The sequence below is a fragment of the Dasypus novemcinctus genome, chromosome 4 (assembly GCF_030445035.2).
Source record: "Dasypus novemcinctus isolate mDasNov1 chromosome 4, mDasNov1.1.hap2, whole genome shotgun sequence".
Lineage (NCBI taxonomy): Eukaryota > Metazoa > Chordata > Mammalia > Cingulata > Dasypodidae > Dasypus > Dasypus novemcinctus.
Window position 1 is genome coordinate 58,980,417 of NC_080676.1, and position 27,854 is coordinate 59,008,270.

Sequence of the window (27,854 nt, forward strand, 5' to 3'; positions counted from 1 at the left end):
GTCGGCGGCCGCGGGCCAGCGCGGCTCTGCGGCCGCCGGGGGCGGGGCGGCGCCGGGCCGGGGCGGCGCCGGGCCGGGGAGGGGCGCTGGCGGGCCGCGGGCCCGAGCCGGGAGGGCCGCGGCCACCGGAAGAGTCGCCGTCGCCGGCCGAGCCGGGAGAGTGGGGAGCGGAAGCGGCGGCGGCGGCGGCGGGCGGCGCTGGGACCCGGGGGCGGCCGCAGAACAAGGGAGCGGGCGCCGCGGCCGGCCGAGCAGCTGGGCTGAGCCGCTGGGCCGCGCCGAGCGCCGCCGCCGCCGAGAGGCCCGGCCCGGCCGCCCGAGCAGGCCGCGCCCGGCCGCCGGGCCCGAGCCGGAGCCATGGGCGAGACCAAGATCATCTACCACCTGGACGGGCAGGAGACGCCGTACCTGGTGAAGCTGCCCCTGCCCGCCGAGCGCGTCACCCTGGCGGACTTTAAGGGCGTTCTGCAGCGACCCAGCTATAAGTTCTTCTTCAAGTCCATGGACGACGATTTCGGGTGAGGATGACCTCCGACCCTCCTCCTGGGGACCCTGGTCCCTCCACCTTCTAGGGGTTTCCAGGGGCCGACCTGGCCTGTTTGGGGCCCCCTTGGCTTTTTCGGAAACTAGAGTAACAGCTCCTCTAGGGACTCCCCGTCTACCTATTGTGAGGGGGCCTTGCCCCCTTTTGGCACCCTGGTTTAGGGGAATGTCCATCTCCCCAATAGCAATTCAGAGTTCCTACTAGTCAGCACCCCCCCTCCTCAGAGACCAGTGGCGCCCGGACACACACACACAGCCCTCCTGCCAAGGGAGCCCCTCTTTAGCATAGACTTGAGGTGTCTGGCACTCAACCTTTCTCTTCTCCATCTTTTTAGCTCCACAACTCAGAGCCATATTTGGAGTATCCCACATCTAAGGGTTATGCTGGGGTACTTTGAACTGGGAGGTGAGGGTAAGTGCTCAGACACCACGGGTGTGCAGGGGCCTGCAGCCCTGATGTTTACTTAGCTGTCTCTCCCTTGCCGAGGGTTCGGGATGTTGTCAAGGGAGTGGAGCACCTGACCCCTGTGGGTGACTCCTCGCTAACCCAGGTGCTGATCTCCCTTCAGAATCGGGCCTGTTTCCTCCAGATGGTGGCCAAGGGAGAGACCTTGGGGAGGGCCTCAGAGTCTGGATGGGAGGGCCGTCCTCCCCTCCCTAGCGGGGTATTCCCCTCCACCCAGCTGCAGGGCTTTGGACAGGAGGAGTTTGGAAGCAGCGACTTCCCCTTTAAGAAGGGATGGAATGTTGGAGCCGGAAGGTTCTGTAGCAGCTGGCCTTGGAAGGGGAGCCTGGTCGATCTTCTCACCCCCACCTCCCCAACTCCCAGGGGACTGGGGGAGGGGGAGGCCCCCACACTAGCCAGCCTGGAGGAGTCGGGTGCTGGGCCTGGAGCCTCACGGGGGAGGCCTCGCCCAGCCGTCCAGGCCTAAAGGGCTCTTCTCCAGCCCTAGCCTGCGGCCTGCACCATGCCCTGGAGCTGAGGCCCCGGAACTGAGGGAGGGGAGACATTCTTCTCCCCGGGGTTGGTCAGTCTAGCTTCTCTCCCAGGGCCTTGGCCCTCCCGGCCCCAGGAAGCAAGCACCTTCTGTCTTCTGCTGGGCATGTTTTGCTGTCACTTTCTACCCTGAAACCGAGGGTTTGATGAGTCCATGAGCTCATGTGTGTGAAAGTGCTTTGTATAGAGGGAAGTGCTGTATAGGTTCTAACTAGTCTTGTTTCTGTTGTTGTTCCTACCCTGGGGTGAGATAATCCCGGGTTGGTGATGATTCTCTGGCTTCAGTCCAGAGACAAACACCCCTGATTGGATGATTCTAAAAAGAGATTGATCAGGAAAAGGGAGTGAGGGAGGGGTGGATGGTCTGACCTGCCACGGAAAGAAAGGCATTAGGCAAGCCTGATACTGCCTTGGGATCTGGGATGTGGGAAAACCAGACAGTATGCTGGGGCCAGCCAGATGTGCTGAGGACATCCCCACCCCCCTCTCACCCCCAGGCCCACTGGGCTTAGCCTCTAAGCCCAGAACTCCCTGAGCTGCCTCTCACGCTCCCAAAGCTGCTATCAAGCCAGGCCCAACTGCAGCCATGGAGGGGCTGCTCCCCCCATTTCATTTACTTACCGTTTACTTAATATTTTTCTTTAAATTCACTGTCAGTCTACTCGTTCTTTTTCTTAGCTCCACCCAATCAATAATATGAAAAATATGAAATCAGGGGTCTGATTTCATATTTCTTTCTAAATAATGTTAAAATAAATATGTGGCTGTTGACCTAAGCAGTGTTCATTCATGTACCACCTAAAGCCATCTTGCATACATCAGTGGTACCCTTTGCAAAACATAGACTAGGACATTTTAACGGGGTTGAGAATAATGCTAAAGATGAAGTGGAGGACATTGATTTTGTTTTTATCCCCAGAAGGATAAATGAGCAGGAGACCTGATAGAGCTAGCACAAAAACAAACAAAAAAACAGCACTAATAGCTGAGGAAAATACATGTATGTATTTTTTTCTTTTCATTTATTTAATAAACCCTTTTATGGTGCTTACAGAGTACCCAGCACTGATCTAAATGCTTTTCAAATTTCACTCATTTAATCCTCATAACAGCCTTGTGAAATAGGTAGAACATCCCCCAGTTTACAGATCAGTAAACAAGCCCAGAAAACTTAAGTAATTTGCCCAAGGTCACACAGTGAGTAAGTGGCAGAACTTGCTTCCACATCAGGCATCTGGCTCCCCAAAATCTGTTGCCTTACCCACACAATTGTAGACAATATATTATCCCCATTTTACAGGCACATCCTCCTTGAAGGAGATGTTATGCCTTGGCAAACTGTAGAGATGATAGGGCTGCCACCTACCCAAGCCCCTTGAGAGGCGGGTGGACAGACGCCAGCAACCCTGCTGATAGATGTGGGCCAGAGGAGAAAGGCTGCCATCTCTCCAGTCTCAGCGTGTGTGTGCAAGGCACACCCTCTGATGCTCGAGTTTGTGAGGTGTCAGGACTCCCCAGATTTTATCTGAGCTGCAGAAGTATTTGTCAAGCTCAGGGTTGGAGCAACCCTCTTCAATTATTTGAAAAAATGGAGGAAAGATGAACATCTTTGAGCAGAGTTGATGGTGGATGAAGAACAAGGTACCCACCACGAGTCTGACCTTGAGCTGTGAAAGTGGCAACATGGGAGGTTTGGTCACTTAACTGGGTTGCTCCCTTCTCCAGGTCACACACTGCCCTACCTCAGCTCCTTCTGCCTGGAACACTCTCCCCACGCCCTGGTCTCCCACTCCAATTCTCCCATCCTTCTGGTTGAACTTTTTCCATAAGAACTCTCTTGGCACTTTATCCCATTTGTTCTTGCAGCCCTACCCACTCCTAGCCAGGACCTGACACATAAATAACACTCAGCAGATTTCTGTCCAGTGGACAAACCTGCTGTTCTTATGGCTCTTACCATTTCCTGCTTGCAATATACTTCCTTGAAGCATCCACTGGACCGTAACCTCTCTGAGGACAAGACAGGCTCTGGTCTGATCTTGCGGTCCAAACCATGGCAAGCACAGGACCTAAAACCCACTGGACTCTCAGCAAAGGTTTCTTGATCAAATGAATGAATGAATGAATTGATGATCAGATTTTTTTGGTCCCTGCCCTTAGAAATTTATACCTTATTAGAAAAAGAGCATGGATCCTGCTAAAAAATGAGGAAGTTAATAACAAGCTTTTAATAACTGGCAGAGGCCATGCATTTATGAAATCCATTTACCAGGAGGAAACAAAGGCTTAGGAAAGTTAAATAACTTCTCTAAGGTGGGAAAACTAAAGTGACAATCGGATTTTGAACCCAGATTTGTCCCACTCCCCTTAGTGTGTGTGTGTGTATGTGTAAGAGCCATGGAACCCTGAACCATTCAGCTCTGCTATAGGAAAGTGGTAGGAGAGTGGGGCCTGTCTGAGATCCCCCTAGGCAGCCGAAGATCAGCTGATCATTGTGAGTCAGCAGGGCCTTGGTGACCTGTTGGTGATCCCCAGAAAGAGAGGAAACATCTGTAGCATAGAACTGTGCGGTGGGGCCTGAAGGGGGAAGGGGAGGTAGGGACTTAGCAGTGGTTTGCCACTACAGGGAGACCCTCTCCAAAGCAGATCAGAGTCCCTCCCATGCAACTCATACACACACCCTTTTTTCTTTGAACACCAGTTCCCGTGGGGGTTGTGCAAACTTGGGGTACCTTGTTGCCAGACTGGCCAGTGGTTCTGAGCTACCACTCCTTCTTCTTTCCAGCCTTTTCTGTCTCCCAGCTCTCTTCCATAGTGTGCAGGAGTAGGATGATTTGGGTTGCTTTTTGGGGTAGCTGTGGGATTGAAATAGTGGAGGAGCCAAAGCTGGATGGGAGGGAGGAAAGCAGACTCAGCCTGCGAACTTGGCTGCAAGTCCAAGAATGTGAGCATCACAAAGAGCCAAGCACGTTCCCGGCTCTGGGCAGAAGCTGCTCTAAGAACACGGGAGGACTGGGCTTTCCAGCCTCCTCCTTTCTTTCTGCCCACTCAGCTCAGAACTCCAAGCATGTGTCATCTCGCTCCTGACCACGTCTCCCCAGCTCTGTACTCCTGGGCTGTTTGACAGTCGGGGGGTCCTCAAAACTTTTCCATTCCCTTCCCTGGTCGTACCATAATCTGTGCCTGACTTCTCGCTTCACAGCATGCCAAACTACAGGGCATGATTGCATCCCACCCCCCGTTCCTCACGTCACTGTCCCCTCACCTCCCACCTGCCACACAGAAACACATTACCTCTGTCAGCTTACAGAAAAGAATGTGAGATACAGTGGAAAGATAGGGGTTTGGGGCCAGACAAGCCTGGGGCCAGATTACAACTCTGACGTCTACCAGCTCTGTGATTTTAAACAAGTTATTGAACATTTCTCAGTTTCCTTATTCATGATATAAAGATAATATCCTCCACCTCATGAAGCTGATGTGAGGATTATGTTATAATTCTAGGAAGATAAAATGGTATAATAGGTGAGTACTCAGGCTTTGGAGTCAGGCTGTCCATAATTCAAATTCCAGCTCTTACTAGTGGTGTGATCTCCTGAGCCTTAGTTTCCCCATCTGTACCTACCTTACAGCATTGTCGTGAGTGTTAGATGAAATGATACAAGAGCTCAGCATAGTGCTTAGTCCATAATACATGCTCAATAAGTGAGTGCACTTGTTACTATAAATTATCATAATGGCACACAGAGAATGCTTGGTAAATGCCTTCTCCTCCTCCATTTCCTAATTTCCCTAAATCCCTAGTCCATAACTCCCAGAAGAATGTCAGGATTCCTAGATAACTGAGAAGGGAAGGACAGTCCTAACTGTGTGCTCTTCCCCACTTTGGGGACAGAGGAAAGAAACTCCAGCCTAGGAGAGATTTGTGGGTGGGTAAAGTGCCCTCGAGAGCCTAGGGAGTGGGTGCAGCCAGGCGGGACAGCAATTTGTCAGGTGTAATTTGCAGTCGCCTGATGACCTGATATGCCTGGAAGGCAGCTGGCCTGGGCAGGATTGGGGTCTTCCTGGTGGTGCTAAGGAGTTGTCCCTGGGTCATCCCCATCCCTGCTCCCATTTGAACAGGCGTGTGCTAGTGGTTTGATTCCCAGTTTGGGTGGAGAAGCCCCTAGGAGTTGGGATAGTGAGAACACCTCCATTTTCACCCCCAAAAGACTCACTCTGTCACCTCCACCTCCTCCCCTGCAGAGTGGTGAAGGAGGAGATCTCAGACGACAATGCCAAGTTGCCCTGCTTCAATGGCCGGGTGGTGTCCTGGGTAAGGAGCCCTCCCAGCCCCCCTCCACCTGCATTCCTGTGGTGGGCTGGAGGGAGGAAAGGCCTTGCTGGGCCTGGAGCTGGGCCCCTGGTGGTATTATACTCCAATAGCTCAGTCTTCCTTTAGCTCTCTAACTGAACTGTTTCTCACTCCCCATATTTTATAGCCATGGTGAATCTGGGGCTTAATAGTGGGGGGTATGGGGGAGACAGAAACACAGACAGTGGGGGAAAAATGTCTCCTATGCTCTGTGAGAGACTTTGCCTCAGGTTCCGCCCGACACCTGCTGACTTCTGCCTTGGCCCACTGACCCTAGTTTCCACCCCATCCCCACTTCCCCTTCCCATGCCTCCCAGCCCCTCATCTCAGCTGCCCTTGCACAGTGCTGTCTCTTCTCCCTCAGTGTTCCCTGCTTCTTTCTCCTTCATGTCCTGCTAGAAGCCAGCTGTCCGCCTTCTCCCAGCTGCCCCCTGCATCATATTCCCCACCCGTTTTCTTCCTATCAGCTGGTATCAGCCGAGGGCTCACACCCGGAGCCGGCTCCCTTCTGTCCTGACAATCCTTCCGAGCTACCACCACCCATGGAGCGCACAGGAGGCATTGGGGACTCGCGGCCTCCATCCTTCCAGTGAGTGTGGCCTTAGGGTGCAGAGGGCTCATGGGGGACGGACCCCCCAGCCTGTCCCGCTCCCCCCCCCCACCAAGTCTCTCTTCCCTGCAGCCCTCATGCTGGTGGGGGCAGCCAGGAGAACCTGGACAATGACACAGAGACGGACTCCTTGGTGTCTTCCCAACGAGAGCGGCCACGCCGAAGGGATGGCCCAGAGCACAGTATGTCGTCTCTGACCCACGCCCTCTCCATCCCCACGCCCTCTCCATCCCCACCCCCTCTCCACAGCTTCCACTCAGCTGTCTGCCTTTTGCCCTACTGCCTGAGCTCCGGATTTGCCTAGCCCCAGCGCAGCCCCTGGCCCGCCCCTCTCACCTCCCTCTCCTTGTGGGTGAACCCAGCTGCCTCCAACCCCTGCAGCAACCCGGATAAATGGAACTACAAAGGGGGAACGGCGGCGAGAACCAGGAGGTTATGATAGCTCGTCCACCCTGATGAGCAGCGAATTGGAGACCACCACCTTCTTTGACTCAGATGAGGATGACTCCACCAGCAGGTGGGCTTTTACTTTCATGGGCCCTGTGGGGCAGGTGACCCCTGAGGAGCCCTGAAGCCTGAGGATGCAGGCCCCTGGGAGGGCGGGCTTTGAGTGGAGACGTTGGGCCTGCAGTGCCTCTGGGCAGGGCTGGGCCAGCCTGGTGGGGAACGACTGTGGGCCCCACAGGTTCAGCAGCTCCACGGAGCAGAGCAGTGCCTCACGCCTGATGAGAAGACATAAGCGACGGCGGCGGAAGCAGAAGGTTTCGCGGATCGAGCGGGTATGGGGCTTGGGAGGCTCGGGATGGGTAGGACAGACTGTGAGCCCTGCCCGGACAGGACCAGGGCATCTTCTCCCCTCGGTGCCCTCCTTTTGGGTTAGTATCTAAAACCTCGGAGGGTGGGTGCTGAGGGCGCATCTTGAAGAGGAGTTGGGTGGGAGCAGCGAGTTCCCGCAACCCCTACGTGCTTCTCAGGACCTCTGTCTATTCCAGTCCTCGTCCTTCAGCAGCATCACGGACTCTACCATGTCACTCAACATCATCACAGTCACTCTCAATATGGGTGAGTCTGTTGAAACAACACTCTCAAGCACCTGCTGTATGTCAGATGCTGGGCAGACTCGAGTGGTTCAGAGAGGCACAAGATATGTTTCCTGCCCTCAAGGAGCTATCTCAACATAAACTGATATGTAAACTGATCGTTTCCGTATCTCAATATCAGTGCTGTGACAGAGAGGAGCACAGAGAGCTGTGGAAGCAGAGAATGGCATCAGGGAAGGCTTCCTGGAGATGGTTATTTCTGAATATGTTACCCCCACCCCTGCTTCCCATCTTTCAGCCATTGTATCTTTGCTCTCTGATTTTGGTCCTCAGTGCTATCTTAGGGGACAGCTAGATGTGGCAGAAAGAGCCTTGACCTTGGCATTTAAGTCTGAGTTTGAATCACTTAAGGCCTTAGAAAAGCCACTTAAATTCTCTGAACCTCGTTTGCCTGCTCTGTAAAGCAGCCAGCAAGGATTAAATGAAAACATGTTTGAACATGTTTGACATGGTGTCTGAATTAGGTCCAGTAAATGTCAGTTTTAGTCCCCTTACACCCCTTTTCTAATAAGGAGCTGGGAATTTGGGTAGGAACCTTGTTCCCCTCTCAAGATCTTGTTACTCCCTGTAGAAAAGTATAACTTCTTGGGCATCTCCATTGTGGGCCAAAGCAACGAGCGTGGTGACGGAGGCATCTACATTGGCTCCATCATGAAGGGTGGGGCTGTGGCTGCTGATGGACGCATTGAGCCAGGAGATATGCTGTTACAGGTACCATCGCCAACCCTGGGTGGCAATCTTGTTAGGAGCAGGGAGATTTCCCTGCCATCTGTACCCTGCTAATTCAGGTGGGAGGAAGAGGCCTGACCCACCAAGTTCAGCCCCCTACCTGCCCCCCAAGTCCAGCTACTTACCCTCCCTTACCTTCCCCAGGTAAATGAGATCAACTTCGAGAACATGAGTAATGATGATGCAGTCCGGGTATTGCGAGAGATTGTGCACAAACCAGGGTACGGATCGGATGGGGCATTAGGGAGGAGGGGGCAGTCATCTCTGGCTGTCAGGCAGAGAGCTTGGTCTGGTCTCCACATATCCTGCCCTCACTAGGGACACCCTTGATTTCAGGCCCATCACCCTGACTGTAGCCAAGTGCTGGGACCCAAGTCCACGTGGTTGCTTCACACTGCCCAGGAGTAAGTGGATGGGGGACTCGGCCATAAAGCTGGTGCCTGTCATACGTGAGCCTTGTCTCCTTTCTTCTAGTCACCCTGAAGCCCCATACCCACTCTGTTGGGCCCGGCATTGGGCAGGGTGGGCAGCCCGTGACTCCTCGTCCTCCCTGCAGGCGAGCCCATCCGGCCGATTGACCCTGCAGCCTGGGTCTCCCACACCGCAGCCATGACCGGCACCTTCCCTGCCTACGGCATGAGCCCCTCCCTGAGCACCATCACCTCCACCAGCTCCTCCATCACCAGCTCCATCCCTGACACAGAGCGTGAGTGTCTGCCCCTGTCCCCAACAGGCAGGGCCAGGGGCCAAGGACTGAGGATGGCCCACATGAAGACTCTTGCTTGAGCAGCAGAGGGGCTGGGAAGGGGACTCAGCTCATGCCAGTCCCCTCACTGCAGCTTCCCCCCAGTGAAAACCCCGGCCCTTACCAAGCAGCGTTTGCCTCTGAACTTGTATGGGACACCTGGGGAGCTCAATTTCCTCTTGTAAAATGGGACTAACAATATGCACTTTACAGGTTCCTGTGAGGTTTATTGAGAGGATATAAGTGAAGCATCAATCACAGTGTGTGGCATAAAGTAAGCCCTCAATAAATGGAGGCCTTTTTTTTTTCATCATAACACGTGCATTATATACTACACTGAGCACCTTCGTTTACATGATTTAATGCTCTCTACAAACATCCTTGTGAAGTAGACATTAAAATCCCCATTTTTATAGAAGGGGAATCTGAGTGTCCAAGAAGTTAGTAATTTGCCCAGCATTGGCATGATTGTTAGGTAGTAGAACTGAAACACAAACTCCTGTCTACCAAACCCCAAAGCCCCCTCCTGCTTCATTGTTCTGCCTCCTACCCCCCAGGCCTAGACGACTTCCACCTGTCCATCCACAGTGACATGGCCGCCATCGTAAAAGCTATGGCCTCCCCTGAATCCGGGCTGGAGGTCCGCGACCGAATGTGGCTCAAGATTACTATCCCTAACGCGTTCATTGGTGAGAGTGGCCCCTTGGTGCGATGAGGGACCAGGGTTGGGGAGTGATGGGTGGGGCAGGCCAGGGTTCAAGAACTCCCTTGAGCTGGAATCAGCCCCAGCCTCATGGCTTCTGTGAGGCCGGATGAGCCCACGCCAGATGGGCCTCTCAAGTGGCAGCCCTGCCCCCAGGCTCAGATGTGGTGGACTGGCTGTACCACAACGTGGAAGGCTTCACTGACCGGCGGGAGGCCCGCAAGTATGCCAGCAACCTTCTGAAAGCCGGCTTCATCCGCCACACTGTCAACAAGATCACCTTCTCTGAGCAGTGCTACTACATCTTCGGTGACCTCTGTGGCAGTACGTGCCTCCCCCACCTCCTTGCCCTGTCTCTTGGCTGGGAGTGGGGAGGTGCCCGGGGATGTGGCAGCAGACTCCAAGGAACCCAGATGAGGGGGCAGCCGAGATAGTGACCCAGCTCAAGACCTGAGAGTTCTGCAGCACAGCAGAATCCAGTCCAGCCTTTTTCCTGCCCTGCATCCCCGTCTTGGGGCTGGCATTTTCTAAGCACCTGCTCAGTGCCTGGCACTGTACTGGTTCTATCTAAAGCATCATCTCTCTCTGTTCTCACAGCTTCCTTTCACCCTGCAGGGGGAGGGGAGTTTCGAAGTTGTAGGGGAGAGTGGTAGTTACTATTCCTGTTTTCAGGTGAGTAAACTGAGGTTGTAGATGTTAAATAGTACACCCTAGGTCTCATAAGTAGAAACAGAGGAAGGAGGCCTTGGATCCAGATCTTTCTGGCTCTAGAGCCCTTGTTCTCTCCAGCTGGACCTGCCCTCTGGATATGTAGTGCCACAGAAACATTTGTCTCAGTAAGGTCAACAGAATTCCTTGGCCTCTGTTCAGCCTCCCAGCACCAAGCACGTTTCATCAGGGCAGGACCTAGGCCCAAGTCCATAGCCTTCTCAAACCCCTGAGGGAGGGCAGTGCTGTGGGTGAAGCTGGAGGACCGGTCAGGGCCAGGTTGCAGGGGGCTCGGCAAGGCGTACCAAAGTGTTGGGACTTGATTCTAAGAGAGTGCAAGGCCAGTGTGGTTTTATTGAGCAGGAGAGGTCTGCAGGGATCCTTCCTGCTCCTTCAGAGCCTGAGGACAACCTAGAAGTGGGGGCTTGCTCAGGGCGGGGAGCTGAGGCCCCTCCCCAGCAGCTACATCTGCTCTGAGGGAGTCCTTTCAGCCTGGAGCTGCTGGCTTGAGTCCAGAAGCTACCTACTGTAATGTTTCAGATTGGGTTCTGGGGACTAGAATGGCTCTCCTGCACAACACACTCCCTGGCGTGGAGGAGGGGTCCCTGGCCCTCATCAGTTCCATCATGGCCCTTTGGAGTAGTGACAGAGGCGTAGGACCTTAGAGTTAGTTCTCAGTTCACATCCCAGCTCCACCCTTACTGTGTGAACACGGGCAAGCAACACAGCCTCGCAGTGCCTCAGTCACTTCATCTGTAAGATGGAGGTAATGGTAGAACTTACCTCATAGGGCTGTTTTTTGAGGATATAAATATAAGATAATATATATAATGCCCTTAGTAGAGTGTGTGGTCCACAGTAAGTGCTCTATAAAGGTTGGCCATTGTTTGTATACTTAATTGGTTCTAAGATGCACATTTTTCTCACATTTTAATATATCTGAAATTCAAGTGCATCTTACTTAGATTTGATGAAATTTGGTTATTATTATCATTGGTAGCAGAAGTCAGCCCTGGCCCCAAATCTTGAGTGATACATATAGATTCCAAAGGCAGCTGTGGTTTTGCACAAGAGTCATTGTTTCTTCCCTGGGGCTTTATGGGACTCCCACCCATTGACCAAGGCCACCAAAGACCTGGGTGGTATAGGGGTGGGATGGGGTGGGGTTGGGATGGGGAAGATGCTGACTAAACAGGATTTTATCTTGTCACCAGCTGAGATCTCCTCAGCTGGGAGTGTAGTAAGTTGAGAGGGAAGAGCTGGGGGCTTGGGTGGCCCCAGAAGCACACCGTCACTCCTCTCAGGATGACTAGAGGCTAAAGTTGTCACCAGTTCTTTGGCAGGAGCCAAAGGAGGCCCCTGCTTCCCTTCCCCCCAACCCCCAATTTTTGCTGGTCTCCTAACATCTTGATGGCTTGGCTAGTAGACACTGTATCCTGCCCCAGCCTCTTCAGAGCCCCCTCTCCTTACCTATTCTCCCCTGGAAAGCTGGGATGGTTCACCTCAGGGCTTGGAAGAAAGACCACATATTTGACAAGTGACCTGCAAGGCATTTGCAGCTCTCTCAGAGCTCTGGGTCCTGGTACAGACAGGGTGTGAACAAAGGGTGTCCCCAGCAGATAATCAGTCTTGGAGGCCCCTTTTATCCCTTCAGGGTAGTTCTAACATTGGTGGGGGCAGCCTTGCCTTTAAGGAGTGCACAGTTTACTAGAGGTGCCATGTGAAATAAGTAATGTTAATGCAGTGAGACAGATGCCATGAGGAGTCAGGCCTGGCGGGGAGTGAGGTGGAGAGTACAGAGGAGGTACCTAGCTGGTTCTCTCCTTCTGACCCCTTCCCACTCCACTTCCACCCTCCACAGAATCACCAGGAAACTGTGGTCGGGCCAGGGGCCTCCCCAGATGATTGCTATATGGGGAGGCTCTGAGAGACTCTGTGTTGATTCTGATCTTTTAATGGGTATTTCCTTTAGTCCTAGATGAGGAATGAGGGCATAATTTCACCTAAATTTCCCCCAAACTGCTCCCTATTCCTGACTAAAGACCTCATGAGCAACTCTTAGCTTCTGTTCTGGCTATAGTTTGAGTTGATCTCAGGCAGGTCATTTAACCTCTTTGAATTTCACTTTCCTCATCTGGGAGAAATATGAACAATACCTTCCTCTTTGCATGAGATAAAGTACTTTGTACTGTGCCTCATGAATTGTAAGTATGCAATACCTGGTGACTCTCTAGTATTTCAGCCTTCCATATTCTCCCAACCTTTAGCTTCTGAGTGAAAAGAAAATAAAATGGCCAAATAGAGTTCTGTTCCTTCTTCTAGTCCACTGAGCAGGAAAGAGAAACTGCCAGAAGCTTAGGGTGGCTCCAAGGGATTGAAAGATGGGTGTCAGAACTGGGCGCTGAGGATCTGAAATCCTGAGAAAGGTTTTCCCTGCTGTTGTCTCAGGCAGGTGGCATGAGATCTGTCCAGTGCCTCCTCCCATTCTGACCAGAAATACCCCTGCTGTTGCAGTCATCCAAAGCTGGCCCATCCAACCTAGGCTGGGAACCCTTCTCTCCTGATCGAGGGGTGTAAAGGCAAGGGATAGACCCAGCTCACCAGGCCCTTCCCTCCCATCCACAGACATGGCCAACCTGTCCCTCCACGACCATGACGGTTCCAGCGGCGCCTCTGACCAGGACACACTGGCCCCTTTGCCACACCCGGGGGCTGCCCCTTGGCCCATGGCATTCCCTTACCATTACCCGCCACCTCCCCACCCTTACAACCCTCACCCTGGTTTCCCGGAGCTGGGGTACAGCTACGGCGGGGGCAGTGCCAGCAGCCAGCACAGTGAAGGTAAGGTGGAGGGGGCCCTGAGGAGAGCAGCAGGTGGGCTCTTGGCTTATTCTACAAGATCTGAGCGTCCCCCCACCCGGTCCCTACAGGCAGCCGGAGCAGCGGCTCCAACCGCAGCAGCAGCGACCGGCGGAAAGAGAAAGACCCCAAGGCCGGGGACTCGAAGTCAGGTGGCAGTGGCAGCGAGTCGGACCACACAACACGCAGCAGCCTGAGGGGGCCGCGGGAGCGGGCTCCCAGCGAGCGCTCAGGCCCCGCAGCCAGCGAGCACAGCCACCGCAGCCACCACTCTCTGGCCAGCAGCCTGCGCAGCCACCACACGCACCCAAGCTATGGGCCCCCTGGCGTGCCCCCGCTCTATGGCCCCCCCATGCTGATGATGCCCCCACCACCTGCAGCCATGGGGCCTCCGGGGGCCCCTCCAGGCCGCGACCTGGCCTCTGTGCCCCCAGAACTGACCGCCAGCAGACAGTCCTTCCGCATGGCCATGGGAAACCCCAGTGAGTTCTTTGTGGATGTGATGTGAGCAGGGCCCCTCCCCCACTCCCCTCCTCCCCCACCCTGGCCAGCTGCCTTCCTCTCTCCCTCTGTCCCTCTTTTTTACTCTGGTACCTGAAAGGGAAATAAATGGACCTAAATCCAGGTGTGCTAACCGCTCACGGGGCGCCGCAAGGGCAGAGTGCACCCACCAATCAGCTCTGCAGCCCCTAACCTGCCTCTGGCCCCAGCTTGTGGCCCTGCCCACTAACCGCTAGGCAGGACTTCCCAGGATCCTTCATCTCCCTGGCCTGCAGGTGACCAGACTTGCTGGTGCTGCTGTTTCCTCCCTTCTCTTCCACTCACACCTTAGGAGCTGACCCCGGCAGAGTCCTTGGATGTCTGCCCACCCCATCATTCCCTCCTTTGCCCCTCAGTTCCCTTTCACTGTTCATTCAGCTCCATCATTCCTCTCTTAAACCATCCCTTCAGGCATGTGTGCAAATCTCTTGACTTTGCCCCATAACACTGCCATCCCCCTACCAGAAAAATAAGTCACTTCATCTGCCCCTCCTGCCTCCCTGCCTGCTGCCTCAGCCCTGCACTCTAGAGCTATAGTCCCCTCCAGTAACCGTCCATGCTGTCCCTGCCTGCACCCAGCCCTGACCGGAAGTCCAGAGAGTCCCTCAGTTGTCTGAGCTGCTAGTGCGTTCCTGAGAGCGTCTCGTCTTTATCTTGCCCCTCTCCCTGCCGTGCCTGGCCTGCGTGCTGGTTCCTTCAGACCCCTAACCCTACTAACCAGCAGGCTCATCTCACCTCTGGGCCTGAAACATTTCTTTTCTTTGTTTTTTCCTTCCCCAATTTTCCCTGGGCGTGGAGCAGCCAAGAATTTCGGGCTGTTTGACTTTCTGTGAGCCCACAGAGGCCTCCGAGGAGACCAGGAGCCCTGCTTCAGCAGCCCCTCAGGGCTCCTCAAGGATGTCCAGCCCCCCACACCCACACTTCATCCCATCCCTTGGCTTCTTGGGGAGGGCCCCAGCCTCTCACACATCCCCTTTCCAGAGTGAATGCTTCCATTCCCTCTCATTCTCTCTCATGCACACACACACACACACACACCCCACACCACACAGGTGCCTATGCAAGTTTGCTTAGTCTCAGGGCTGGTCCCTGCCCAGAGGGCTGGACCCCTCTCTCCCAGTCCTCTCCCAGGTTGTGGGGCTGGTCCCCTGACTTCCCTCTTCCTTTCCTCATACCTGCAAGCTTCCCACACATGTCCTATCATCTTCCTACCTGGATAAAGCCCATAAGCTGGTTCTCAGACTGGGCTCAGCAGAGGACTCCCCAAGCAACTGACAAAGGCCATTCTTGCCACTACCACCCTCCCCCCTACCCCCAACACACACATTCACTCTGATCCCAGATCAAGGATACAGGAGCCCACGGGTCAGTTGAAGTTGGACAGGGGACCTTTTGGAACTTACAGACAGAATGCCAGGTTTTCTTTTATCCTTTTAAACAATTCATGACTTTCTTTTTAAGCCTCTGTCATAAAATCTGACTCATCTAATCTCACCTAGGTTGAGTATCAAGAATATGTTGAAATCCTTATCTCCAGGCTTTGGGGCAAACCAGGGTAGAAGCATTTTGGCATTCATTCATATAACAGACACTTCCTGGGGTGTTGGTGACCAGAGGGCTGTGCTGAAAGTGTGACTCAGTCTTCCCTGCCTTCTGGGAGCTCTGGGCTTGCTCCCATCTGGGGCCATGGCTTCCTGTAGCCACCACTACATGGCTCTCTCCTGTATGTCTCTTCCCTCCCTGACTGCCTTGTTCAACTCCCCTGAGAATTCCTTCACTATTACACAGGCCTTCAGTGTCGCTGCTGGCCCATGTTCCATCTTTGGTCCACTTTTCTTCCTGTTTACCCCCAAATGGTCTCACGGATCATGATGTCCTCAACTGCCGTTAATACGCTGGTAATTCCCAAGTATATATCTCTAGTTCCAACTTTCCCCCTAAATTTAGATCTGTATTTTATTACCCACTGAACATCTCTATGGACATGTCCACGTGGACTCAAGTCATCATCTTTCCCACCAAGTATGTTCTTGAATTCTCATCCTGGTTACCTTCCTCACAGTCTGCACAGACTCACAATCTAGAAACATTTATGGGCTTTAATTACTTCATCCCACATCTTACCAGTCAGCATATCATATCCACTCCACTCCAACAATCTTAATTGAATTTGGCCCTTTCTCTGCCCTCTGCCTCTACCTTAATTCACTGGAGTATGGGATTTGGAGTCAGTTTGTTCTGGGGTTGAATACCAACTCTACTACTTTTCAGTCATGTCATTCTAGGAGAGTCATTTAACCTCTCTGAGCCTCAGTTCCCTCATATGTAAAATGATGATAATAATACCTACCTCACAGGGTTGTTGTGAGGATTTAAATTAGATATTGTACGAAAAGTGCCTAGCACAGTGCCTGGCACACAGTAGAGTAGGTGCTCAATAAATGGTAGCTATTATTATTACTATTGTTATTGTTACTATTATTAATCTAAATTGGCAGGAGTTTAGAGTATGTGTGGCAGATAAAGCTTTTGGAAATGTGGTTTGAAGTTTGAGTGCTGGTTCAAATATCAGAAGTGGTGTATTCACTCACTCAGTGATGTCAGGCTGTGACTATGGTTTGAGAGAGTCCAGATCATCTTGCCACTTTCTGTCATCTGACAGGAGAATGCTAGGGACAGGAGGGTTTGAAACTAGGTTTATCCTTTCTTGCCTTTCCTTCCTCCTGGGACAGGCTCACCCCTTCCTACCTACAGATAAAGAAGACCCAACAGATTTTCGTCAGGTCCTACAAGGGCCAAGGAGGCATTTCCTGTTTGAGTGTTGACTGTCTCCTTCCCTCAATTTGGATGTGAAGATTAACTGTTCATCAAAGAAGAGATTTAGAATCCCACCACCATTTTTTTTTAAGGTTTATTTTATTTATTCCCTGCCCTTGTTGTTTATGCTCCCTGTCTGCTCTCTGTGACCATTCACTGTGTGTTCTCTGTGTCTGCTCATCTTCTCTTTAGCAGGCACCAGGAACCGAATCTGGGGCCTCCCATGTGTGAGAGAGGACTCAATTGCTTGAGCCACCTCAGCTCTCTGCTTTGTTGTGTCTCTCATTGTCTGTCCTCTTTGTGTCTCCTTGTTGCATCATCTTGTTCCATCAGCTCACCACACCTACCTGTCGCACCAGCTTCCTGTTTTGCTCATCTTCTCCAGGAGCCACCAGCAACTGAATCTGGTACCTCATGTGGTAGACAGCTCAATCACTTGAGCCACATCCGCTTCCCCCATGACCACTTGAATTCACCTTGCCAAATGTCTAAGCAACATATATGCCTTTCACTGGAAGGCATACAGTCCTGGTCTTGAGGAGCTGTCACGTAGATATAGCTGAGGCAGAACATGGGCATATAATGAAAAGCTTCAGTTTGTTTCTGTGGGGACCCAGCGACCCCGCTAAGCCCAGCACGTAGCCGCCTGCATGACCTAGACATAAGTTAAAGGTTAACAACCCTCCCCGGAAGGGAGAGAATGCATAGACGGTATTAGAAAGTATAATCTTCCCAAAGCAGTAAATATCCTTGGTAAATGTCTTTCTTACGAGTGTCGTGAACATCACCAGATCCCGTGTGTACACTTCACATGACCCTGCAGGAACTCTCTTCTCATACGCCATGGAATGTCCTTTTTCTGAAACCCCTTGTATCACCCCTCATTTCCTTGTCTCTTTGCGGAGCGCTATCTTCACTTTCTGAACCGCAGCCATGGGAGATTCTCTCTTGGCCGTAAATCCCAGTAAACTTATGCCTGACTAAAGGCCAGATGTGTTCATTGGTCTTATGACCACACCAAATCATGCCCTTCAGGGTTGGGTTGTAAGAGTTTCGTACAAGTATTTGCTCCCACTCTCCTTCCTCTCTTCCCTGGGTCTTGATTCCTGAGGAAAAGTTCGTGATGAAAAAGCTTAGACAATCAGTTTAGATTACAGATTGGAAAGCAGTAAAATGCAGCACCAACTCTCCTACTGCCAAGTTGTGTGTTCGTGTGTAAAGTAAGGACAGCCAGTCCTCGACTCTGGAGACAGAAAAGGCCGACAGCAATTCAAGGCTTAACAGACAGGCTTCAACCAAATGGCACTAATCCTCCCGGCCACCCTAAAACATACGGGGTATATGCAGAGACTACAATTCCCAGAATGCCAATGGGGAATATGAGTTGGGTGGGGCGTGCTGGATGGGATGTGTACTTTTGGGCAGGGCGGAATAAGGCCACTCCTACCCCCAGAAGGCAAAGGGCGGTTTACCGAAGGCAGTCGGTATTGTAGTTTTGTTAACCCTACGGTCATTTACAATTTGCGCGAGAAGGCCGAGGAGCCTCACGGGAGTTGTAGTCTTCGCAGAAGACGAGTGCGCACGCGCAGTTGAGGCCAGGGCGGGGCCGCGGCAATGCAGTGAAAGCCGAGACAGCGGGCAGGCGAACAGGGGGGCGGGCGGACATCTTGGGATTGGAAGAGTGGCCTTTACGGCGGAGCTGGGGGCCGCGGACACCAGGTGAGAGCGGGATCTGGCCTTAAGGGGTGGGGGAATGGCGCCGCAGGCCGCCTGCCCCGCCGCCCAGCTTTGCCCTTCCCTGCACAGCGCTACGTAGAAAGCTGCCCACGCCCGAGAGTGGCCTCAGCCTTTGGGTCCGGGAGGGAGCTGACGGCCGGGCTGAGACGCCCCGGGCGCGGTTGCAGGACGGTCGGGGAGCAAAGCCCTCCACCTAGCCCGCCGGCACCTGACGTGAGAGGAGACCCACTCGAATCTTCCCAGAGCAGGGACACCGCGCGGCGCCCCCCTCCCTACGATCGTGACAACCCCATATACCCCTCGGCGCCTCCCCCTCCCAGCCCAAGGGCATTTCCCCCATCGCCTAGGACGGTGACACCCCTTTGTACCACCTCCTTGAACTGTGACAAGCCTCCCACCCCGCGGCAACCCCTCCTCCCATTTCAAAACCTCCCACGGCTCAGTTCTGCAGTGCTCTACCAGACCCAGGACCCCGCGGCACATCTGTTCACGCGGTGGTCCCCACCTCAGGGCGAAAAGCCCGCCACCCCCCATGCCTCTGCACCTGAACCCCCAAATAGGCTCCGTCTCCCGTTTTCTTTTATTCACACTTGTCAGGCTCTCCCTGCCAGTTTTTCCCCCTCAGTCCCGACCTTTAGCTGACTAGAAACTCTTTCCTCCAGATGCCCCTGCAGCCCTTTTTGCTGCTGTGTGGGTTCACCTGAGTATACGCCTGGCTGCTGCTGCCAGACTTTCCCTCTGACTAAATAGTCCATTCCTGTCCTGGGCCCCACCTCTGTTTCTCTGGTGCCCGGAGCTACTGCCGCTTTATACCCGTGAACTTGGTTCTTTGCCCAGGACTCTACCTCCATTTTGCATTTCCTTTCCCGGCCTCGTTGGTACTAAGGAATGGGATGTGTCCACCAACCTGAGACCCTCTCACCGGCCCAGTTAGACCTTGATGGCCACACTAAAAGTCTATTTTCCAGTTTAGAAAAGCCTTCTAAATTCCCCCTTATGAAATCAACACCAGAGTTAATCATGAAATTGAGAAACAAATTGACTCCTTTTCTCCTCTCAAACCATCTAAATTAGTTTGACCCAAATAATTTGGATAATGCTTATAGGCACACCAGCCAGAAGTGAGTTGGCTAGTGGGTCTGAATCACAGAACTTCAGCTGGAAACATCAACCCCTATCCCATCCCCTTATTATAACAACACCCTGAACTTAAGAGTAGCCCTTCCATTTTGAAAATAACTAAAAAGCAGCAACATGGGGTGCTCATTGAAGTATAGTCTGCCTTTTGCCTGCTTATCTGACTGCCTGGGAGAAGTTGGGCCACACTCTTAGGTTCAGGTCAGGGCCTAAGGCTTCCCCTCTCTCCTCCCCCCACCCTGCACACCCTTTCCTGGAATGTTCAGGCTTCTGTGAGTTAGAGAGCAGGCAGTTCAGGTCCTGCTGCCTTTTCAGAAGGATAGTAGAGCCTGAGAGGCTGAGTGCTCCTAAGGCTGTGCCTGGGGGCCTCAAGCCTGAACCGGCTGGGGTAATTCCTGCTGCTATTCCTGCAGCAGCAGCTGCAGGCAGGCCTTTACAGTGACTATCTGGCTGGAGCCTGAGCTAGAGTCTGCACAGGAGGAGGGCCAAAAAGGAGCTTTGCTGAGCTCAGTGCTGTGAAGAGGGGGTGGGGGCTCCTGTCTGGGCTAGCCCCAGAAAAGGGAGGGTCAAAATGGCCTTAGAATCCTAGGCCTAAGGCCCTCTCCATCTCTCTCTTCCTTCCACTGTGGAATAAACAGGAACTAGAGCCTGGCTGAGGGGAGGGGCATGCCTGGAAGGTCTGCAGGGTCACTTGCTGAAGGGTTGAGTCAGGCAAAAAGCCCTGCCAGTGGCCTGCACAGCCCCACAGGGGATGTGGCAGAGATTCTGAGACCTTCATTTATCTCGCTGCTGCCTGTCCTAGGTCTGTTCTCAGAGCGATGGGCTGCGGAGACTGAGCTGCCACCATGATTGGAGGGTTATTCATCTATAATCACAAGGGGGAGGTGCTCATCTCCCGGGTCTACCGAGATGATATCGGGTGAGTCCCCTGGCTAAGCCATCTATGCCCCCTCTCCCCAGCATGCAGGACCAGATCTCTTCCCAGCAGAGGCCTGACTCAGGCTACCCCTACCCCTCGCATCCTGGAAGCTCAGCTAGTACAACCTGGTTTCCAGTAGGCTTGATGATGGCAGCCTGGCAGCCAGCTTGCAGGTCGCTAGGTGGGACTTTTAGAATGGCATGACTCCCTTCGGCTTAGGGACTCCTGTCCTTCATGCCTCTTTTCCCTGAGTGACAGACCTGGTTGCTGGAGGAGGAGATGAGTGCTTTTGCCCAGGCAGGTTGATTTTTTTTCTCCTTTGAGGAGGAAGGAGAGCTATCTCCAGTGGGTGGAATCAGTGGCCAGAGTGCAAGTATTAATCCATCTAAGTCTTGTTCTCAAAAGCCCTTCTCATGTCTCATGATGGTAGCCTTCACTGGATTCTCTAGAAAACCTCCACAGACTGCCAAATCCTCTCCCACCTCCCTTTCTTAGAAAGGGTCAGGCTGCTGATTGAGCTGTTTTCAGTTCCTCTGGGCGGTTCCTAGAGGAGAGAGATCATGAACAAACCTGAGGCACTTGTCCATCCTTGAGGGAAGGACTAGAAGGCTGTGCTACCATTTCTGACCTGTCAGAGCAAACATAGAACCAGTTCCTTGTCTTGGGTCCCTCAGACCTTAACAAGGAGCCACAGCCTCACCTCTCATTCTGCACCAACTCGCTCACCACGTTTTTTTCCTAACTGAGGAGGCATATCTTAGTCTCAGCATATGTAATGAAACTAGGCTCTTCTGGTTCCTCCTGCCCTGTTTTCCTTCCTCAAAGAGCTTGGGATAAGCTGTAACAGAATGGGCCTGTTGCAGTGCCCCCAGCAACTTGATTTCCCAGCTGATGGGCTGTCCTGGCCATTGTGGCTATTTGTCCATCGGCTGGTGGTGGGGAAAGAGCCGGAGTTGTGGCGATGCCTGGCCTGCCCGAATCTGGTTGGCTACACCTATCAATCCCACCTTCCTGCCCTGCACTGACCTGGTTACACCAAGGCCGGGGCACACACCACCTTGCATGCCTTGTTGTACTCTCCACCCCTTGCCTGTCACTTGTCTGCTTTTACTTCATGGTGTGTTCTGCTCACCCCAGTGTGTTGTGTGTCTAACCCTCTCTCTTGTTGCTGTTACTCTTCTCGTCTTGCTGGCGTCATTTCTCTCATCCCATCTCATTGGCTGCCATAGTAATAGGTAAGCGGCCTGTTAAATTGCCGCCCAGGTGGTGGGGGGACCCTGCCCCACATCACTGTTTCCCCTCATCGTTTTTCATTTCCTGAACTTTCCCTAAAATTGGATCCTGGACAAGAATGGGTGGCATAGCTCAATGGTACCTTAGTACTTCTCCCCAAATAGAGTAGAGCTTTCTGTGAAGTCGTGCCTTCTTTGTCTTGATTTCTAAAGGAGTTGGCTTTCCCCACTGGTGGGATCACTAATGTGAGGACTTGAGAAGTAGCAGAGTTTCTCTTCTGGGCCTAGAGCTTAATGAGAAGCTAGAGAGGTATGAACATAGGCAACTAGGGTATGAACATATCTCCCTAAAGCTGATGGACCTCACTTTATTCAGGTTACATCTTCCCTCAGTCATTGCCACCTGACTTCCTTTTTTCTCTTGGCTTTTGGACACCAACCCAGTTCTGGTCCTCCTCCCATGCCTGCACTGGAAGTCACAAAGAGGGAACCACCCAGTAGTTTAGATGACTTTAGAGTACAGTCAAACTTCAGCACTGAGGAGCTTGGGGCTATTAGCAGCTGCAGTTGATCCCCATGGAGTGAGGTCTGCCTGTGTGCTGAGCAGCCCCTGTGTACCCTTTTCCTTCAGGAGGAACGCAGTAGATGCCTTTCGGGTCAATGTTATCCATGCCCGGCAGCAGGTGCGCAGCCCCGTCACCAACATCGCTCGTACCAGCTTCTTCCATGTTAAGCGGTCCAACATCTGGCTGGCAGCTGTCACCAAGCAGAATGTCAATGCTGCTATGGTCTTTGAATTCCTCTACAAAATGTGTGACGTAATGGCTGCGTATTTTGGCAAGATCAGTGAGGAGAACATCAAGAACAATTTTGTGCTTATATATGAGCTGCTGGATGGTAAGGCTGGTGGGATAGTGGACCTAGTGGGGGGATGAATCTGACTGGGTCTGGCCTGGAGGTAGAAGCAGGTCTGAGGCTCCAGTGCCCTCCAAACTTTCTTTACTGGGTGCCTGATCTCTTGGGCTAGTCTCTGTGCCCCTGAGAAGGCCAGTCTGAATCCAAACTTAAAGGCTGCTCCAAAGTAGAAAGCACATAAACGGACCAGGGGGTAAGGGGGGGTGTGGCTATGGGGGGTGGGGGAGGGAACGCTAGTCTTTCAGGGGACTGGGAACCTGACTCTGGGGTTTGGTGGCTGGGCCTCCTGCAGTTAAGCAGGCTTCATCCTCTTACTTTTGTGGTTTGGGCCTTAGTTACCTGGGAGTCCTCCCACTTCCCATCTTAAGAGCTGCCTCAGAGGCAGAGGAAGGGTGAGAAACTACAGTCCATTTGGGGGGTGCATTGTTATCTCTGTCCCTCTAGGGTTTTATGTGTGAATCCTTTACCTTTCTAACCATATCTCTGTTTTCTAGAGACCCAGTGCTTCTTGACCTTTCACCCACTGGCCCTGAGGCTCTTAATGTTGATTTTCTCTATTTAAAAAAAGTTGACATTTTAATTTTTTCCTTGTGAAGTATGAATCCCAGAATAAATGCTGCAAAGTCCTGTCCTCTAGATATGTGCTGGTCAGACATGCCCAGGCCAGGGGAGGAATTGGCATGAGGGAGGTTTCAGCTTTGCCCAGGGGTTGATGATTCCCTTCATTTTACAGAGATCCTGGACTTTGGCTATCCACAGAACTCTGAGACAGGGGCACTGAAAACCTTCATCACCCAGCAGGGCATCAAGAGCCAGGTACCGAGGAGTAGTGCAGTCCACAGTCCTAGTGAAGTCCAACCTCCCTCCCTCCAGCTGGCCCCCGAGCCCTGTCCATGCTGACTCATGAGCCCGCCTCTGACAGATGGGCTGGCCTGAGATTCTTGCCATGACGGCAGGCCTCTTTTGCTCTATGTGGCCCACTCCCTCTCCATAACAGCCAACTCAGCATCTCTGTTACTGGAAATATAGCTCAATCAGTTTGCTTCTGAACTGGGGGAAGGGAGAGTACAGGACTGCTCTGGAGGCCTGCTGATCCTCAGGAGTAGAGAGCTGGGGCCCTCCTCTAGAATCCAAGCCTCATATCTTTCTCCTTCTTTCCTGTCTGTCTCTTCCCATCTGCTCCCCTCCTGTCTCCTGTGGGCACCTTGTTGGCCTCCAGCATCAGGTAAGCTGCCCCCTGGGCTTCCATCCTTGCAGCCTTGTCCCTTGGTGCTTGTGGGGAAGGTGGGACTAGGAGGGGGGTGAGGGTAGAGTAGGGAGGATGATTAAAGGGGGAGAGGAGTAAAACCATTGCTGTTTTGCTGATACCCCCCTGTAGACAAAAGAAGAGCAGTCCCAGATCACCAGCCAGGTGACAGGGCAGATTGGCTGGCGACGAGAGGGCATCAAGTATCGCCGGAATGAGCTCTTCCTCGATGTGTTGGAGAGTGTAAACCTGCTCATGTCCCCACAGGGTGAGGCTCTCTCGTGGTGAGGCTGGAGGGGCATGGGGAAGCATCCTGATCCTGCTAGTCTGACGCAACCACTCCCATCTTTGTCCATCCCCAGGGCAGGTGCTGAGTGCCCACGTGTCAGGCCGGGTGGTGATGAAGAGCTATCTGAGTGGCATGCCCGAGTGCAAATTTGGAATGAATGACAAGATTGTCATTGAGAAGCAGGGCAAGGGCACAGCTGATGAAACAAGCAAGAGGTGGTTGAGGCAGGGGACTTATGGGAGGGGGTGGACTTTGGAGGGTTGAGTGGGGCCTGGTGGACTACAAGTTCCTTCTGGACTTCCTTTCCACAGTATTGCAAACTCCCTCTTCCTATGGGAGTGCTTGGCTCTGGCTCTTGACATCTTTGTTTAAGAGAGATAAGTCTATTGTCTCCAGGCAGTTTTCTTCGTAGAGCAAGTCCCTTTGTTTGGTCTCCAGGCCAAAGCCTGTTCTGTACATACTGATGGCCTTGGTCAGTGTGCATGAAATATCTGGGACCCAAGCAGCAGGAGAAGATGATGAGCTTGCCAAGCTCCCACTCATCCCTAACTCTGAGGCAAGGACCCCTGAGTCAGAAAGCTACATTCCTGGTGGTTTTCCATAGTCTATGATCAAGCCTTGTCTGGACTCTGGCAGCCTTTGGCAGTAGGATAGTCTTACAGTTTGATACCTGCCACTCTCCTGTGCCAATGAGGCATTCTCTTCTGCCCCTGCTTACAGCGGGAAGCAATCAATTGCCATTGATGACTGCACCTTCCACCAGTGTGTGCGGCTCAGCAAGTTTGACTCTGAACGCAGTATCAGCTTCATCCCACCTGATGGAGAGTTTGAGCTCATGAGGTGCCACTGGGGTGTGAGAAGGAAGCAGGGTGCTGCTGGCAGTGAGGGAGGAGAGGGAGTGGGGTAAATTCTGCTCTGCCAACCTTGCTTACCCTTCTTCAAAGGTATCGCACCACCAAGGACATCATCCTTCCTTTCCGGGTGATCCCACTAGTGCGGGAAGTGGGGCGCACTAAATTAGAGGTTAAGGTGGTTATCAAGTCCAACTTCAAGCCCTCACTATTGGCCCAGAAGATTGAGGTGAGGCCAAGGGGCTTTGGGAGGAGGAAGAATTGTCTCCAGAGGTAAAGGCAGCTGATGCTGGGGCTTCACAGAGTTCCCTGACAGGTATGCCACTTCTAGGTGAGGATCCCAACCCCACTGAACACAAGTGGGGTGCAGGTGATCTGCATGAAGGGCAAGGCCAAGTACAAGGCCAGCGAGAACGCCATCGTGTGGAAGTGAGTCTTTCATGAGGCCCCAGAACTTTAACCTTTTGTGGGGGGTGGGAGGGAAGGCGGGACAGATGGGAGGGATCCTGTTTGCTTCTCCAGAAGCCTCTGCTTGTGCTTTCAGCCCTTACATCTCTGTGTGAGTGTGTACATCCTTACACAGGGGTTCATGCATGCCTTTATTTTCCAAGATGGTTTAGCATTTCCCCATTTGCCATTGTTTTATCTCTGTGAAGTAGAGAGATACAGAGCAAGGCTCAGAGACAGAGCATGCCCAGGTATCTAAGGAGAAACCACGGAGGAATATGCATAGCTCAGTGTTGAGTGCACACTTCACATGTATGAGGTCCCAGGTTCAATCCCTAGTACCTCCTAAAAAAAGAAAAGGAAAAAAAGAAACCATGGTCCATAGTGCTAAAGGAAAAATAGACCCAAAGTTGCACAGAAAATGGTTGGCAGGATCCTGCCATCTCCCACAAGCTCCTGGGCTCTCTCTCCCTTTAGCCCAAGGGCAGCCCCCCTCGAAACTCCTCCAAGACACCAGGGGCACTTGCTGCCCATTGCCCCTATGTTACCAGGATCAAGCGCATGGCAGGCATGAAGGAGTCGCAGATCAGCGCGGAGATTGAACTTCTGCCCACCAACGACAAGAAAAAATGGGCTCGACCCCCCATTTCCATGAACTTTGAGGTATGGCAGAGAAAGGGCTAGAGCCTTGGCAGGGTGTGCTGGGAAAGATTTTAGAGATCATTCAGATCAGTGATTGCACCATACAGATGAGGAAACTGAGATCTGGAGAGGGAAGTAACTTTTTAATTCATAGACCTGGTTTTTTTCCCTTCAAGCCTCTAGTAGAAATTGCTGTTTCCACTGACAAAAATCTTTTAATCCTGACTTGCTGTAAAAACCATTCTTTGGGGAAATTTAGATTGTTTGAATGCCAGGTTTAAGATACAAAGTTCACACACAGACAAGAAAATGCACTGGCTTTACTTTGAGCATATTGGACATATAATTTTCTACATTTTACTTTCTAATTGCTTAATATTGAGCAGGATAACTGTGTTCTACGGCAGTTATTGGGTTGCTACCTCCTACTGATGAAAGGAATTGATTCAAGTTATCACAGGCAGGACCTGACATCAAACCCTAGATAATTGCTACTTACTCTTGGATATGCTTTCTTCTTTAGTGACCTCTTAGAGGTCCCACACTACCCCAGCTTCCCCCAGCTTCTTTCAGGACCCCAACCATTTAAACACCTGTAGTATAGGTGAGAGAGAGCAGGGCTATGGGCTTTCCCAGAGAGCAGTTGTGAGAAGGTAGCTACATTCCTAACTGGAGCTGTCCCTTGCCCACCCAGGTGCCATTCGCGCCCTCTGGCCTTAAAGTGCGCTACCTGAAGGTGTTTGAACCGAAGCTGAACTACAGCGACCATGATGTCATCAAATGGGTGCGCTACATTGGTCGCAGCGGAATTTATGAGACCCGCTGCTAGCTGCCTAATGGCAGTTAGCCCACCTCCCCACTCTCCTTTTCCACAGGCTGGGTGCCCCTGGCCACCATCACACATTAGTGTCCCCTCCTGTCTGCTTTGCTGCCTTCCCTTTGCACCAGCCCCTGAATCTAGGTCTGGACCAACCCCATCGCAAGCAGGACTGGTGGTGCAGTCCCTGGGCTCCCTGCGTAGGGGGGTTTGGGGGGCTTCTGCTCTTCCATCTGTCCTGGCCAAGTGCCAGGCTCTGAGTTCTGTGACCAAAGCCAGGTGGACCCCCTCTGCTCCCTCCCCTGTGGCCACTCCTCTCTGGAATGGAAGGCTCTGCTGCCCCTCACCTCAGAGCTCCCCTGAAGGCCAGTAATGGATTCCCAGCCCTTAATCCCTACTCTGCTTTGGGATCGTGTGAGCTCCCTTTTGTACACGTGTAACTTTGTCCAGTTATAAACCCAATAAACTGTAGAGCGGAGTTGTTGGCTGAGTGTTGATATGGGAACTACATGGGTAGGGGAACTGGTGGGACTGCTCTTCCAGTGTTTTCTTACACTGCCAGCTTTGAAGAGAACTTTGTATTCTGGACTCTTTCAGGGCTCTTCCTTGTCTCAGTAGGCCCCCCGTGGGTCATCCAAGCCTTTCCAACCTCATTGCTGTTAGCCCCATGTCTCCTGGCATCTCTAAGAAGAAAACTTCCTCAAGGGAACCTGGACCCAGTTCCCTGAGGGTAGATATTCTTTCACTAACTCACTCAGTATTAGGCAGGTATTTTCTAAGGAGCAGGAATTAACCAAGGTTTACAGTTGGTCTTTCCAGCCATCCTGAGAAACTGAATGACTTCTTATTCCCTCCTTTTCCCTTTTACCCAAGTTTCCCAAACCTTAAGGGCATGCTAAGAGGAAAGACTTGATTCT

The 27,854-nt window shown here is 52.6% G+C and overlaps 2 protein-coding genes across 5 annotated transcripts; both read left to right on the plus strand.

Annotated features, from left to right (window-relative positions):
• The first annotated feature begins 251 nt into the window (after positions 1-251).
• DVL3 (dishevelled segment polarity protein 3) lies at positions 252-16,348 on the plus strand. Of its 4 annotated transcripts, none has more exons than XM_012527593.3 (16): positions 252-518; positions 5,786-5,855; positions 6,362-6,483; positions 6,577-6,686; positions 6,886-7,021; positions 7,190-7,283; positions 7,497-7,566; positions 8,176-8,315; positions 8,478-8,554; positions 8,670-8,737; positions 8,890-9,039; positions 9,636-9,767; positions 9,938-10,105; positions 13,115-13,330; positions 13,420-13,830; positions 14,690-16,348. In XM_012527593.3, the coding sequence occupies exons 1-16, from the start codon at positions 358-360 to the stop codon at positions 14,719-14,721; spliced, it is 2,157 nt and encodes a 718-aa protein (XP_012383047.2). In that variant the 5' UTR covers positions 252-357; the 3' UTR covers positions 14,722-16,348. The 4 variants fall into 4 exon arrangements, with proteins under 4 accessions (XP_012383047.2, XP_023446319.2, XP_058151411.1 ...); XM_058295428.1 differs by having other exon boundaries at positions 283-518; positions 8,670-8,782; XM_023590551.3 differs by lacking the exon at positions 14,690-16,348 and having other exon boundaries at positions 13,420-13,972.
• Positions 16,349-18,303: 1,955 nt separating this feature from the next.
• On the plus strand, positions 18,304-27,415 carry AP2M1 (adaptor related protein complex 2 subunit mu 1). Its single transcript, XM_058295429.2, has 11 exons — positions 18,304-18,424; positions 20,382-20,498; positions 22,362-22,627; positions 23,379-23,461; positions 24,024-24,159; positions 24,254-24,395; positions 24,901-25,020; positions 25,125-25,260; positions 25,363-25,460; positions 26,030-26,141; positions 26,815-27,415. Exons 2-11 carry the CDS (start codon positions 20,425-20,427, stop codon positions 26,947-26,949), a joined length of 1,302 nt encoding a protein of 433 aa, XP_058151412.1. The 5' UTR covers positions 18,304-18,424; positions 20,382-20,424; the 3' UTR covers positions 26,950-27,415.
• Positions 27,416-27,854: the final 439 nt, after the last annotated feature.